Source organism: Lonchura striata, chromosome Z (genome assembly GCF_046129695.1).
Source record: "Lonchura striata isolate bLonStr1 chromosome Z, bLonStr1.mat, whole genome shotgun sequence".
NCBI classification, from domain to species: domain Eukaryota; kingdom Metazoa; phylum Chordata; class Aves; order Passeriformes; family Estrildidae; genus Lonchura; species Lonchura striata.
In genome coordinates this window covers 37,784,109-37,800,760 of record NC_134642.1, presented here as the reverse complement: position 1 = coordinate 37,800,760, position 16,652 = coordinate 37,784,109, and the positions used below count along the sequence as shown (strand labels likewise).

General features: G+C 41.2%; 2 protein-coding genes across 2 annotated transcripts in view; both read right to left on the bottom strand.

The window, feature by feature from the left end:
• NADK2 (NAD kinase 2, mitochondrial) overlaps window positions 1-7,465 on the bottom strand; it is a 32,449-nt gene extending 24,984 nt beyond the window's left edge. Inside the window, exon 1 of the mRNA XM_021551832.3 lies at window positions 7,076-7,465. Within this exon, the coding sequence (XP_021407507.1) occupies window positions 7,076-7,426 (351 nt within the window). The 5' untranslated portion in view covers window positions 7,427-7,465. The remainder of the gene's footprint in view (window positions 1-7,075) is intronic.
• A 3,436-nt stretch (window positions 7,466-10,901) lies between these two features.
• RANBP3L (RAN binding protein 3 like) overlaps window positions 10,902-16,652 on the bottom strand; it is a 40,763-nt gene continuing 35,012 nt past the window's right edge. Inside the window, exon 15 of the mRNA XM_021551780.3 lies at window positions 10,902-14,684. Within this exon, the coding sequence (XP_021407455.1) occupies window positions 14,641-14,684 (44 nt within the window). The 3' untranslated portion in view covers window positions 10,902-14,640. The remainder of the gene's footprint in view (window positions 14,685-16,652) is intronic.

Here is a 16,652-nt window from a genome sequence, read left to right as displayed (position 1 = left end):
AAGCTTCTGGCAGCTTCTTACAGAAGCCACAGCTATAGTCCTCCCCACTACCAAAACCTGGCCACACAAACCCAATACACTCAACCTTTTGATAACAACAGGGCCAGTTTCAGTAGAATTACGCTTGCAGTAGAGTTTGTGATTACAGTGTACAGTAATACAGTGGATTAACCCATTTTGGGATACCCAGCTCCTTTAAGGGCCTGAAGTCTAGCTCATTCAGACTTGCACAAGTGCTCTGAAACCCTATCTAAAGTAAACCTTACAACCAGTCTCAGTCAGCAGCTGCAGGTTCTGAGTGAACTTAAGTTGCACTGGCTTCTGATAATTAATTAGCTAAAAAGTCCAATCCATAAATGCATAGTTTACAGGAAGGCTTTAATAATGAATATTTACTTTAACTAAAGCATCAAAGAAACCAATTAGGTTCCTGAAACAAACTCCTACTGTGGATCAGAGGTACCAAGGCTCAGGTTTAAATCTCCCATAAGGTCTTAAACATTAATCAAGTTTTCCAATAAAACTATTGCTCAGCTACAAGTCATAGCATTAAATCCAATTCCTCCTCCTTCACAGCCTGGATTATTACGTATTATACAGGCTCTAGCCACTTCTTTTAAAAAAATGTGCTAAGTTAACCAATGAAGTAAGTCACTACTTACCACATAAGAAAGACAAGAAGGCATTATCTGAGCAGCATACTGACTGATTTACTAACTTGCTGTCAATTGACAGCTCAGTAGTTTTCCCAATATTGTTCTTTGCTATGTTTCTACCAGTTTAGGCTACTTGCTATGCTTCTACCAGTTTGCTGCATCACCCCTTATACTGCAGAAGTCCAGAGGACTACTTCAGCTAGGAATATTTTTTCTTTATATTTTCCTCACTCTCTTCTTCAGTAATTTAGACCCCCCACTTTCATTACAACATCACGGCAAGCATTCAAATGCTGCTGTAGACTCATGTATCTTCTGTAGAATAATAACGACTGAGAAATGTAGATATTGTAGCATTTTGTATACCATTACTTCTGTAATAGCTGACTTAACTGCAACATTATGTTCCTGAAGTTTTACAGAAATGCTGCTTTAGGGCAAGAGTTTGATGCATACATGAAAAAAAGTTAAAATGCTATGAACTGTTTTCTAATTGTTCATTCACCACATTGAAGCATTATTGCCATTTTAACCACATCTGAAGAATACACACAGTGGTTTGCAATTCAAAGGCTAAGGCACAGCAAATTGTTGTTTCAACTATAAACAGTGGTAATTGCTTTCTTCACTAACAGATTTCTAGAAAACCTGTGCAATCCAGGCAATTCAATTACTCTCATTAATTCAGCACGAAACCTACATGATGCTGTAAATTACAACTAATGAAGTACTTAAAACCAGCATTAAAGTCACTTCCAAGAAGCAGCCTTCTTCAGCTATATAAAGCATAGTATGATTGGTGATATAGTCCCAGAAGTTTAATTTAGGTGAATTACACTGGAATGCCCTACTTTTATATGTGCTATATGTGCCTGAGCATACTTGAATGGTGTAGTGGAAAAACAAATCTTATGGGAAAAGTAATTACTATATTGCATTTATTTCCATCATTTTCCCGACCCCTCTTAGAATAACAAAACAGGAGAAAAAATATAATAAAGCAGATGCCAGTACAGTGACTTAACACTAATCCAAATACATCAAATTTCAAAGGTAAAGATAAACAAATGCACACCATGTTTGTGTAACTTGAAAAGTGTTTATACCCATCTCAGTTTCCAGTGGATTACCTCAATTTTTTTTTTTTTTTTGAAAAAAAAGTGTATTTATCTTTATATAAGCCTAGTGGAATATAACCTGTGTCTTGAATTCTCTATGCTTCAAGTCACTAAACTGAGTCAGTACTTCTCCCTCTTTTCAGGATAAGGTAGAAAATAGTAGGGTCCCAACAGCTTTAAAACACTTTACAAGCTCTGTAAAAGAACAGACACTGAAAAAATTCACATTACAAGGTCAGAAGAGATGGGTAGTCTGAATTCAACAGAACAATTAAAAACTTCAGAGTATCACCTCATTCATTAAGGAAGTTCTATTTAGAGATACTACCTTCAAATATACCCTGTACATCTGGATCCACAAGAGGACGCAGGGTTAAATGCCCTCATACTTACTGATTTTCAGAAAAGCAACTTTTTTTTAGTTATCTGCTAAATTAACATATTTTATTTTAAAATTAGAATTTAGTTGAACTTTGAAGTTTGCATATTGCTTTTTCATTCTGCTGCCTTCTTTGCATTTGCAGAAATCCCAGTATTCTGAAAATATTTGAGTAGCACTTTCTAAATAAGTGTTTGAGAGGATCATAGGCATCAGTACTGAAGCACAGTCCTCTAAACCAGAAATCTAAGAACAAAATACCTGGATATTTTCCAAAAATACCATCTTCAGGTGATGGTATAAGAGATACAAGCCTGTAACACTAGTACCTAGGAAAAGTAATTCAGAAGTGATACTAAACTACTTAATGCAAAAAATAGCAAAGAATTTTTCTGTAATTAGAACCAAAAATCCATCACCTATCAAGTTAAAGGTAAAACAGTACATTTACTACAAAAGGAATTTTCGAAGAGACATGAAAACTTTACTGAAGAGGCTAGCAACAACTGGTGCTGTACACATCCAAAACAGGAGCAGGAGGGTGGGAGAGTGCACTACATACACCCCCCACACAGCTCTACGGGGCTGTTTCAGCACACAACACAGGAGCCCGAGCTGAAGCTCATGTACCTGCTGGGCAACACTCCTTCCTTCCTTCCTGGCCAGCCCTCCTCAGGACGTTGCTGCTGCCCTATGCATCACCTGTGCAAGTTCACATTGGCCTCATTCAGGGGAGGCAATATCCTGACAACAGGTTACCTCTTCACTACCCAGACACTAGTTTTCTATAAAGCTGTACGAACTTCACATCACTGAGATTACCACCCCTAGCAATTAGTTGCAGTGGTCCAAAAGAGCCAAAACTCGTTCCAAACCTCCAACTTATTCTCCCTACCTTCCCCAAATAAAGACACATAAACCAGCCACAACAGAATATCAACTCTAGTCCACACTGAACAACTTCCTTCCAAGTAAGACCATGACAAACATACATTTCACAGTTCTAATTATCTCTGAAAATGTCATCTCATACGAAAAGTTATTTGGACAGGTAAATTGTTCATCTTCCCTAAAGACCTTAGAGCTGTGAGAAGTCAGCAATTTACCAAATCTGCACTATCAAACAAAACAAAAACCAGAAGTCAGGAAACAAGTTCTATCTATTACTGGGGCATTATATTCTCTTAGTTTACATAAGGACAACAGCAGTGGTTTCCTCTGCATGGATTTACGGAGAATGAAATAAACAGAACATGAAATAGCCCTCAATATTAGTTGACTTGATCATTCATTTTCGTAACTAGTCATATTTAGGTGCTAATCCCAGTAAAGTAAGTCACCAAAAATACAAATTGTGATTACTTCTGGTAAGCAAACTGTTTGTAGGGACTTGGGAGAAAGATTAGTATAACTTTAGGTTGGTAATTGCAAGTTTTAGAAATCCAACAGCCCCTTAAATTTCATAAAGCAAAGAGTGTTTAATAGATCTGTGAAAGTAGCCCTTGCCCTCCATGTCTCCACCATTAGTTTTGCCCTTCTGATGTCTGGACTGCTTCTTTACCTCTCCTATCTCTGTCTGCACAGAGAAAGAATTCTGGAATTGTGACCCTGCAGCTTTGACTTTGCAATATTTCATAGTGTTTGTATAATACAACTCATTTGGTGTCCCAAAGTAAGGCCACTGAAAGGTTTAAACTACAGGTGCCCAGGGCCTTTATGGCTTATTAAAAATGTCAGCCAGTTACCCCCATTACTAGTATTTGCTTACTGGAGGATATCATAGATAATAACTACGATATATAGTATATCTATAATAACTATATATATAATAACAATATAATAAATATATACTAAGATCCATATCATATTTTAGTACACATTGGTGTATGCCAATGACTGATTTTCAGCCTCCTTAAACATGGGACAAATCTCACCTCATTAGAACGTGTGTGTGCCCAAAGGCACCACTATTTCTGCATTAAGTTACTTAACTGCATATTCAGCCTTAACACATAAGAGATACACCAATTGAAACACCTATATTCAGGACTGCTCTCCCGTCTTGGTGATCAGGCAGAACTGATTAAGCCCACAATTTTCATTAACTGTGCTATACTGATATCTGAGGTTTCCATGTACAGACATCAGTTATCCTCTAGAAAAGTGCAAACGTCTCTTTTGCGCACAACAGGCAGGCAACAAGCCCAGGTATGGTTGCTCAAATAGAAACTTCCAACACTGCCTTAAACTGAATTTCTGCATTTCAGACAGCCAGTGTCCGGCCATCTGAAGGTCCATGACAGAAGATGACAGCATCATGCTCTTCCTTTGGTGCTGGCTTCTTTACACCACGAGCCTCCTCCAGGATCACTCAAGCCTGAGCCCCTACAATGCAACCCCCACCACCAACAGGTCTGGGTCAGCCAGCAGCTCTGAGCATCAAAGGAGCCAAACCTCTCCTATGTTCTTTTTGTTTACTCTTTTCCTGCATCCCAACCTGAGGCCTTCACATGAACTCAACTCCTACCCTGCCTTCTGTGTGGGCCTTTAACACAACTGAGCTGCAAACCCAAGGACAGTGTGCCTGGGCTCATTTCTGAGACCAGCTGCCTTGGAGCAGCTTCCGAAGCCTCCCCAGAAGAAACAGAGACACAGGGAGCATGGACTGCAGCTAACACCAGGGAGAAAAATGCATCATGTTCCCAAGCTGCCCACAATGGCACTGTGGGGGAAGGACATTTCACAGCAATCACTCTGCTACAAAGTGATCTCCCCAACAGTGAGGATAAGATTCTTCTGAATCTTCACATAATATATTCAGTGAGGCTGCCATTAGCTCAGTCTGAGGAAAAAAAATCTGACACCAGTCACAGCAGAATGCAAATACTGAAATTTTTACAGATTAGCTAAAAAGTTTAAGAAATGGGCAGCAAAGAGAATTCCTTTACTCTCTTATTTCCTGTTTCAAAAACAAAATTCTGCAAGACCTTTTCAATATGTTCTTGCAAAATCTTTGTATTCCTGCCCATACAGCAAGAGCTTGACTCCATATTGCTACACACACAGTTAGGCAAGTTGGGCTTTGTCTACCTGGCGACACTAAGTTTTATCGCTGCAATTCCTCACAAGGCAGTATTTTAATGGGAAAGGTAGATGTTAAAAAAGCACCAGTCCTAGAAAAGTCCTAGAACTGTCACAAATACCAAGAATTATTGTCTACCTGTAAGTTTCTCCAAAAGGACAAACTCTAAGGTGTTTCTACAACAATTATAATCACCCACTGAGTTCATAGTTACTTCTCTAAAAAAGCACATTCACAGGTTACCAATCATTCAAAATATGCATTCTCATGAGAAAAGAAACTGCAGCTAACACTACATTCAGTCATGAGCACCTTAAAGGATGTGCAATGCTGCTCACTGATTCAGTGTCCCAGTCCTGCCTGTACAGAGGCAGCTAAGGAAAAATAACCTAACAAACCCAGTCTGCTTTTCCTGGGCTTAGCTGCACACTGAGGACAACCTCTATACTCAACAACAAGAAATAATTTCTCACAAATAGCTAAATGAAAAGAAAAAGTCTTACAGTTGGGCTGTGAGAGACCTTTTTTTCCCTAACCACGGTATGAAAGGAAGTACTGGGACACCTCAGCAACAGGAAGCTACATGAGAATCAACACAGACTGACATTCAATGACTACACAGCTATACAAAACATGTAAAAAATATGTGGACAGGAATTCCATAGGAGGTAGATGACCAACTGAAGCACACAGACATTGCTGTAGATATTGTACATTTTACCCCAATTCTTTACAAAGCAATGCTATGCAGTCATTCGTCCTTGCTACATAAGTTAAGCACATCTACCAATTTAATCCAAACACTGCAAACTAACAGAGCTCTAAAACAGTAAGTTTTAAGCGACCAAAGACTTGCCAGACACAAACGAATGTGTGGATAAATTAATAATATGAGCTCATGACATGGACTTCAGACTGCTGGCAGCCAAAGTAACTCCTGCAGGTACCACCTTTCAGCCCACCGGTGGCAGATGAACACTGGAAGGCAGCCACCAGGTAAAGGGAGTACTGGGTGAGGTCACTGAGCCTGATGGGGATGAAGACAAGACACTGGGTGCACGTATCAACTCTCAGAGACACTTGCTTTCCTTAGTATACCTTCAGTAATGGACCTTTACATTAAAGGTTCCTTAGAGACTAAAGAAAAAGGCTTTTCTAAAACCTGTAACAAGAAGGGTGGATCTGAGAGAGATCTGGCTGTGTGAATGGAGGAAAATACGTAAGGATGGAGTAAAGATGTGAGGCAAGAAAACGGAAGAAATGCGCATCAGTCCACGCTAAGACACAGAGGGGATTTTTTGCAACACTGCCCTTTCCTCAGCATGCACTTCTCTAATCTTTATACTACATACAGTAAGAAAAGGACTGCAGTTTACTGAGGGCCGCTGGAATCCCTCCAAGGGTAAAACCCAAACTCGGATCTCTCGGCAGCCTGCAAGCGATGAATGCCCAGCGGCGCCACTCGTGCCCCTCTCCAGGCCGCGCCACTCGGCGGCTGCATCGGGACCGGGGGCCGGGGAGAGGCGGCGGGAGGGCAGAGCCGCCGGCAGCGGGGGCAGCGCTCGGCCAGAGCCCAGGGACAGCGGCCGCGACCCCACTCACCTCCACGGCCGCCAGCTCCGCCCGACCAAGGCCCGGGGAAGCACCAGGGACACTCGGACACAGCGGCCCGGCGGCGCCCTCGGAGCCGGGTATCACCCCGGGAGCCGCTCCGATGTCGGGCATCCCCCCTGTCATCCCTCGCCGGAACCGGGCATCACCCTGGGTACTCCCCACCCCTGCTGCAGCCCCGCGGCAGCGCCCTCGGTGGCCGGGACCGCCGGCGCCTCCCGCCGCTCACCAGCTGCTTCAGGTCCTCCTCGGAGAGCCCGGCGTAGCGGTACCGCTGCTGCTCGAACTCGTACCGCGTCGTCTTCACCACCACCGCCACCCGCGACGGCCGGAACCCGCCCCCCGCCGCCCCCGAGGCGCACGGCGCGGCCCCCGCCGCCCCTCGCCCGGCCGCCGCCGCCGCCGCGAAGGGGCTCAGCCCGCCGAGCGCGAGTAGGCGCCGGTGGGCGCCGCCGAGCAGCGGCAGCCACGGCGTGGCGGAGGAAGCCGCCGTCCGCTGGTGGACCAGGGCGGAGCACCGAGCTGCCGTCCGGCCGGCGAGGCGGATGCGGCCGCAGGGGAAGCCCCAAGAGGAGAACATCTCCCGGGCTCTGCGCCGCTCCCCGGGGCGGGCGCGGCGCTGCCGGCGGCGGCGGCTGCGGCCGCTCTGCGGCGGCGCCCGGCACACATGGCCCGGCCGCGCCCGCCGCCCCGCCCTCCCCGCGCGCAGACGCCAGCCCCGCCAATCGCGAGCTGCGCCGCCGGGTACCCGCCCCTTCTGGGGGCGGGGCCTGAAGCTCTCTCCGGCGCGTGCGCCTTCCCCGGCCAACCGGGGCACAGCGCGCGGCGCGCGCGCCCCGCCCCACGTGCCGGCGAAAGCCTCCTGCGCATGCGCAGATGAGGCCGCGTCGCCACCACACATCCCCCCCCCCCCCCCCCCCCCCACCTCCCGCTCCCCGCCCGCCCCTTGCTTGGCCCCGCCCCGGTTCTGGCGGCGCGCGCGACGGGGCGCGAGGCACGTAGGTGGCGCGCGGCGGGGGCGGGAGAGCGACCCCGCCGTGAGGGGGCTGAACGAGTGGTGACAGTGTCCCCAGTGCTCCCCGCTGCTCCCGGGGCACAGCAGCAGCGCCCCGCTGCTTCCCCTGCCCCAGGATGTTCATGGCACCCGCCCCCGCAGTGCCACCAGTGCCCCACAGGTAGTCTTCAGTGTCCCGGGAGGCAGCGATAGTGTTAAAGAGATAAAGGGGGAGAAATTGGTCTTAGATTGCGTGTGGAAACCTCACGTGTTGCTGCTCCCTGACCTCGGTCTTTGTGATAGCTTTACAGCACCGCAGAAAGGCGAATACGACCTGCTAATAGTGCATTACCGAAACTCCAGGTAGCTTTCGGGAGCGGACGGGAGTTCCGAGGCTAGGCAGCGTTCTGAGGCTAAGCAGTGTTCCCGAGCAGCGGGACGGCGCGCTCTCGACACTGAGACGCCGCCCCGCTGGAGCCGGGCGGGACGCGCTGCGCGGCCGGCCTGCTGCCCGGGGCGCTGGAAATAACCTCTCGGAAAACAATTCAGAAAGCTGGGAAAACACAGCACATGCTGTTTTAGAAGGGCTAAATACTGCATCTGGTGTGGAGGACTGGTGAGATACACCAGTAAAAAAAGCTCTTTGTGTTATCCATGATTGTTCTGGTCCTTCTGACGTTTGCCAGTGTCAGGAAGGGCAGAAAGGACCTGGCCGCACCGTTACGAGACAGCGTCTGGCAGGTTAAAAAAAAAATTAAATTATTGATCCTGAGTTACTTTTTAATATTATAAGCAAGATGTCCAGAAATTCTGTGGCGGTTTTAATAATTATCAATAACTGCATACGCAGGCATCGACTGCCACAGACGGTCCTTCTGCACTGAAGGTTTCACTTAGACACGCATTTCTCATTACTCACCTTGTTCCTCATCCTCCCCTGGGGGAAGGGATTGAAGCAGCAACTCCTGCCTGTCAATGCAGCACTTCTCTACAGTGCTTTGCCAAGAATCTTAGGAAATAGCATAGCTGCAGCCATTCTGCTCTTCACACAAAACAAAGGCTCTCTCCAGTCTTTGCTGGTGGGTAGGAGGATTTTTTTTTGTCTACTGATCAGTTTAGCTTTGAAGGTAAATATCACAAAACAGATTACCAGGAAACCAATTAAACATAACTAATTCCCTTGCTAACCAGAAAATGCCTCATTCTGTATAACCATTAACTTCTAGGTTGTACAAAGCAGTAGGTAATACAGCAACCTAGAGATCTAAAAGATTTAAGAGATTTCGAAAATTTATGACTCTGTTTTGAATGGTATCTATTTTATAACTTAATTGACCATTTGGTTGCTCCTCTAAGATTTTGTGCTTTGTGTATTGTCTACTGAATTGTTTTGATTTTTGAAAATCAAATCAGCTTCAACCATTAAGTTTGAATATGGAAAAATATTTTATTCTGAAATCATAATTATCATGTTAGGGTCTTTTGAATTAATTCCCACAGCAAGCTTATAAGCATAAAATATTAAATATGTATTTAAAAATGTAAATTCAAATCAGTAGATTATTAAAGTTCTGGAAACAATGCTGAAGCATGGGCTATGAAGTGATTAATCCATACCTCCCAGAATAAAGTCTCTGATAGGCAAGCTCTTTGTCAGATACACAGATTGTCTGATACCCCATTGTCTTTGTAGAAAAGGATTTAAACTTTCTATAACATAAAATACAGTTTGTTGAATATTTCTTACAGTTTGCATGTTACTTTATAAATGAACCTACTTAAAAATGTTCATTAAACACTAACCCCTCCCTCACTACAGCAAGAAGACACATTTATCTGTCAAATGACCCTTTACCTATTTTGAGATATATGTCAGTTTGTGATCTATGACATGACTTCATGCCCCATTTTCAATGACTTTAAAACAATATACCCAGTAGATTAAGGGACAGATTTGTTCATGCAAAATTAAACAAATAAATACAGGCATTTAAACCTGGTATCCTTGTAGAACACAACTATGGACTAGGAGTGAATTCCCACTGTAATAACTTTTTGAACGACTGGCTGACCAAAACCAACTTTGATTTGGGCATAAAGTACTTAAAAATTCTTCAGGGAAACAGATGCCTCAATACTGCCTGAAGTTAGAAAAATGCTTCAGAGAAATGCCCATTTTAGACACCAAGGAGTGTAAATGTAAATTTCAAGACACATCCATAGATAACCAGGCATTCTTAGCTCTATATGCTTCAAATTATATTGTGAACTTTAAAAAATATCTATGTAATACACAAAATACTCTGTGAACAAAGTAACGGGAAAAATTTCTACATAAACAATAAATTGTTCCCTAAACTATTTCATTAGCTGCAAAACTGGCAATGCGCACCTGTGCCACCTGTTTTATGTAACATAATCTCCGTATGTAGCCTATTTCCACCCAAAATAATGTATATGTTGCTTGTAGTGAAGTTACAATCTGGGACAACTGTTCATTTCTATTCCTTCATGGAGTCTCTGAATAATGCCTTCTTGTGATAGTTTAATTAATAACTGATATATCATTAACTTATCCCATTATTTGCACTGTGTAGATTTATTCTATGTGACCCTCAGTGCTACTGGTAACGGAAAATGATTGTGGTTTTTTTGTCTAAAATGGTGCTGCTATCAGTGTTAGGTGCATTCACAGGGGAGGAGGTAAACACACCATCACTATAATATTTCATAAATCCAAGTCCTGGGATTTTGAGACCAGCTGACTGCAGCTGTTAATTCTGATAATCCAGAGGAAAACTCCAGACTAACGCTTAGAGATCGTCACTCATGCAACACATCAGAGTCTTACCAAGCAAGTAGATGAACATATAAGCAAGTGTAGTCTGATAGAATTTCTGATCCCACATCCTATCCATGTGATTGCACTGTGCTTGCAACATATATACCCTCATCACTAATTGCATAGTTGAGTCATGTAATTTTGTCTGGTAATTTGTTTCAGAAATACCAAATTACAATATCAAGGAAGAAGCTTAAGGAAAAGCATGTAAGTGACAGCTATTCTTATCAATACAAATTACTGATTTTTTTTTTTACACAAAACCAATGAGAGGAGCAAGCTTGCTTGTCCACATTTCCATTAGAACATATTTTAATTATCAGAGATTTACTTTTCTACTTTTCTTCCCACTCTTTGCTTATGGAAAGCAAACTACACCATCCCTCAAGTGGTCTAATACAATTGACTTCAACATTCCAGAAGCAATTTGAATAAGCTCAAAAAGCTGCAGACATATTATTTTGTACTAATAACTTCAGTGTTTGTGAAACACAAACTGTTCTGATTTAAAGTTCACTTTTTACACAGAGAACTGCTGTAGAATGGGCTGTGCATGCTTTTTCTAAGTTTTCCTGCCAGTATGGCCGTATGGTAAGGCCTCTAAAACCCATGTAAGGGAAATTAGGGTGCTCTTTCCCTCCCTGTCCATGTCATAATGGCTGTCACTAGCAGTGAAAGCAAATGTGCTAGAAGTTTTTCCTGTATTTATTTATTCAGTAGAGATATTACCTAACTCTTTAACTTTATACAGTCTGCCAAAACTATTTCAGAGGTTGCTAAAGAGCACGACATAAAAACCTGAGGGACAAGATTTTTGAAGAGATACAAATGCCTCCAGAATGTAAAGTAGGACATTCAGTCTGTCCCATCCAAGTAGATTCTACTAGAAGTTCCTAATCTTAGTAGAATATATTATTATTATTAGGAACTGTTAGTTTTCCCTCCTTGGGAAAATTACTACTGTATGAATATATAAGATCTTCCAGCTCTACATCCTTTATGTATATTAAAGTGTCACTGGGGTTTCTCAGAAAGATAGAAATTTATCTGGAAAAAAAAAAATCATGTTTAGTTTCATGTGGGTTTGGGTCATGTCTCTACACCTCTCTTCAGGCTAAAGGGACCCATCCTTCCATGCTCTGTTTCTCCTCCCTCCCAGAAAGTGCTGCAGCTTGTACAGAAGCAGAAAAACACCACTCAGGCCCACTAGCATCACAGAAAAATACCAAGCTTACCCTGAAACTTTTTCCTCAAAGGATGCCTTTCTCTGATTTCTGTCACTCAGCAACTGCCAATCTTCATGAAGAATTTAAATAGTCTTAGAGCATTCTAGCTCCTGTGCAATTCTTTGAAACTGAACAGTGGACTCAGTGTGGATCTGACAGGTGGATGGCATGCACAACTGCTTACATATTGTTTCCTTAGAAAAGCAGGCTTGAGATTCTGCAGCATTGAACTCTAACTCATGGAAACTATAACTGGGACACAAAATAAGACTCCTAGTTACACAGAAATTTAACTGGTAATAAAACTGTTTATTGCTGAGGCACAGAAATTGCTGTCCAGGTGTCATAAAATGACAAACTACATTTTTAAAACCAAGTTAATACATTATATAATGGTGTACTTTCAGGCTTGAGGAACAGTGAATTTTAGTGGAGTGAGACTGAAGAGAACACATAATTAGGTTCTTAAGAGCAAAAAATCTTTTCCTCTATTACCAAAGTATCCAATGTCTTTAAAATAAACATCTCTTTTCCTTCTCACCTTTTAGGAGATGAAGCTTGATGTTTTGAGTGTGTGTGTTTATATGTATACTTGTATACACGTAAGGATCTTGGGAGAGCTTTTATTTATCAACCTTGATAAACATCAACCTTGGTATCAACCAGATCAAAAGAGCTTTTATTTATAAACCTTGTTCTGTATGCTGTGGGAGCAAAATACAAAGTTTAAGTCCTGTCTCTGAAAAAGTTCTGTTGTCTCTGCCCTGTAAACCTCCCTCATTTACCAAGAATTTTACAGCTGTAGTAGAATTAAGAGGGGTGTTGTGTCACTAAGGTGCTTAAATCCTGTTTAAAGAAACAGAAAGCTTTGATTATCAGGACAGACTTTGAAATCAAACGCTGCATTCAGTGCATAGCCAGCTGAACTCCAGGACAAACATATCGCCATGACCTGTTGCTAAATACATAGGGCTGCTGTGTTTTACAACTGCCCGAGTTTTTATAACATGGAGCTTTGTCCCTGAGGATGAGCTGCAGCAATGAAATATGAAGGTCAGTGATGTGATGTGGTCAGGAGTGAGGCTGGTAACAAAGGACACAATGTACAGCTCATTATGGAAACAATATTTTTGTTATTGGCAGACTGGAGTAAAAGAGAATCCCCATGCTTCACTGTTTGACACAGGTGCTCTGTTGGGAAGCACTCCCTTTTTTCTGAAGGCAAAAAATGATTTCCACTTAAATTTACTGTCATCCAGATGCTAAATCAATGTCAGTTCTAATTTTGGTGGGCCATTACATTCAGTGTAATCCAGACAACATTTCAGCTTCATCAGGATACTAATCTTGGCAGTGCACTGACAATTCAGGAAGAAACTAGTATTGTTGGAACTTCATACCATGTTCAGATGGGAAAACTAAATTGTAACTTGACTGATAAGGTGTGTTGCAGCTTTTTAAATTGAGAAATCATTACAATTACCTTAATTAAAAGGACTTGAGATATTTTAGAGCATTGTTTCAGCTCTGAAGATGACAAATATGCAGGATATCAGGGAAGTGGCAGTGGAGAGATTGCAGACAAATTCTATTTTTGACAGAATGAAAATATGAAACATAAGTGGCATGTGTTACTGTGCATGACCCTGCATGTCTCGATTCACAGGTGAATTGGAGTTTTTTTCTCACAAAAATGTTTAGGTAGAAGGCATTAGTTTGTGGAATGAATTTTCCAGAGCAACTGTGTCTTGGCCACTGTTGGGATTATTGTGCACATGAGCATGTGTAAGATACTCAAATGAATGATGCTGTTAGGGATAGCAACACCTATGGCAGAAGTAATCTCAGATAATCTCACACATTTAAAATGTAGATATCCTGTTGTACTGTGCATGCATTTACTTGTGTATATCAAATGAACAACTAATATACACAAGTGCAGGTGTTTGTTTTGTTCAGCTAGAAAGGTGTTAATGAGCAGGCAGATACACTGTAAATTTTAAAGCTCATATAGCCCTTAGAATGGGTTTTTACTTCTTCATGATGAATTCTTTTGGTGCATACAGCTGAAAGATGCAGATCATGGTTCTTCTCCCTTAAACAAAATTCTGCAGCAAGTATACCACTCCAGATATTTTCAAAATAAGCATTAAATAAAAGCCCTTGTATAAAAGCTAGTTTTCCATAGACCTTAGTCATGCTAAACTACTACGCCAGGTTTTGCTTGCATGCATTTACAAATAGGATGCTGAAAGTTATCACACAATTTTAAATAAATGTTTTCAGTGAAGCAAAATTTAAAGCTTTCCAAATGTATCTTTTAAATAATAGATTAAAAGTAACAAGTATCTGTTCACATATATTATTAGTTAATGCTTATGTGGTAGTATCCATCAATATGATGAATAAGTACTTATTCCCTATAAAATTCCTTACTCTGATAATGTATCTAAATATATTTAGTTCTAAAATTGAAAGTCTTTGTAACAGTTCTTGTCTATAGGAAGCCACGGTGTTATTCTTAGCTCAATAGCAGGCTGCCTGGAATCCTCAATAGCGCATCTGAAATTCTTTCTCAATGAATTAAATTTAAGCTGTCTCTAAAATTAATTTCTACTTAAAAGTAATAAAGTAATATTCATTTGATTTCCTCCCTCCAGGAGTTGAAGAGTCAGCTTAGACATATTGGGAAGATGAGTTCCCAACTGAGCTGTTGTAATCTCTGGCAGATATCATGAGCAGACAACAGACCGCCTGCGATTCCATCTAGAATGATCTGAAAAAGAATTTATTGAAAAAATCTTGCTTATTTGAGCATATTCATGTTTTGAAACAATCCGGAATTTCATAATACCAAAGCAGTAGGTTAAAGTTTGGATATGATCAGTTCCTGATTTTGGTAAATAGGTAACTAGATAACAGAAGATTATTCACAAATATTTGAACATGTGAATTGTGAATGAAGTCTATGACCCTCCAAGTCAATAAAGACAAGCGAAAAAACACTAAGGAATCTGATGTCTAGGTAGGCCAGTGTACCCAGGATACAAAGTATCTCACTCTATGGAGGGTACACTGCTTTAAGACTTCATTACAGATGCTCAGACAACTGTGAGAAATCCAACATATCTTCAAACAGCTCATTGGTTATGAGAAAGTTGTTTTGGTGCATAATCTCTGTGACTTTGACTCATCTGCAGAAAGTAGGTAGAACTGACTAATAATATCAGACACATAATACCACTACCACAGTATTTGCTTAAAAATTGCTGCTACGATCTGGCCATCCCTAAATACGTACCAAGAGTTTAAAATCTCTTACAAGTGAAATGAAAGCTTGTGTTTGTTAGAATATTAAGTGTGGTCTTCCCCCTTCTCTTTCCTGATACAGGAGCATTTAAAACCAATCATAGAGTGTCTTTTTTTTCTCTACTTTAGATATTACTGGTGGCTGCTGGAAAGAATACAGAAACTCCAACAAAGAAGTTAATTCTTAACTTTTCTTTCTTCCTCAGTTTTAATCACTATCAGGTATGTGTGTGTTAGCTTCATAGTTTGGAATCCTTAACAATTGATAAGAACTTAAAGTAAGTTGACAAGAAATTCCAAATAAAGCAATTTTTCAGAGTTACTGTGGTGTTGCTGAAGAGTAGGTCCTTTAAGAACTTTAAAAGTACTTTACTTCAAAATAGAAATAAAGCTCTTGTAACATTTTAAATCTTGGTAAACTCTAGCATAAGAGAGTCCTAATAAAACTGAGATGGGAAGTATATGTATAGTGGACCAGAAAATGTCCCTAAAATAAAACATTCTTCAGTTCTGCAAATGCATGTACCTTTGCATTTCTATATTATGATACTGTCTGGTTCTCAGACCAACACACTTCTAATGTTTGGAGACTACTGACTCTCGATACCGGTAGTCTTGAAAATCCACACAATGCTTTGTGGATCCATATGGGATACACTCTTATGTCTTTGCACACTGATTTTTCTCATAAGGTCTGTGGCTGGATATGGAGAGACTTCTTGGGACTTACCTAGTCCTAAACTGCAGAATCTTTGAATTCATTCTAATAGCTTCTAAGATTAAGAAAGATTAAGAGCTTCTAAAATTACAGAAGGACACCTCAATCCAAAAAGATGATCTTTCAGTCAGGATGAAGTTATAAGATTTCAGATTGGTGAGCTGGAGTATAAGAAGAAATGCGTAAAACTTTTCTTTGCCTAGTGACAGTGCCATCTTTGTACCACACAGGTACTTTACTTGTTTGACTTGGTCAGACAAGAAGTTTGCTCTTTAGTCTAAATTCACTTCCTCAGCTACTTTGTAGTCAGAGGGAAATGCTAAATACTTTCCAAAGTCTTACTGATCCCATCCCATCTCAAAATCTATTTAAAGATTAATTGTTCTTTTTCTTTCCGCTTAGATTTACAGAGCATTTTGTTGGTAAAAATATTCAGGCTGTAACTGGTAAAATATAATCTGATAAAAATGTCAGGCATAGCTAATTTCTCTTTATGGACTTTATGAAATTAATATCTCTACTTGAAAGTAAAGCAATTCAACTGGGAAGTTTAAAAATATTGGAATAAATGTCTATACTGACTCATAAAATCACACAAAAATCTCTACTACTTTATACACTGTCTGTATATAGCATTAACATACTCTAGATCAAGAATTTTCTGTAAAGAATGCTTACAACAAAGTCTTGCAAATATACAGAATCACTTAAAAGTCC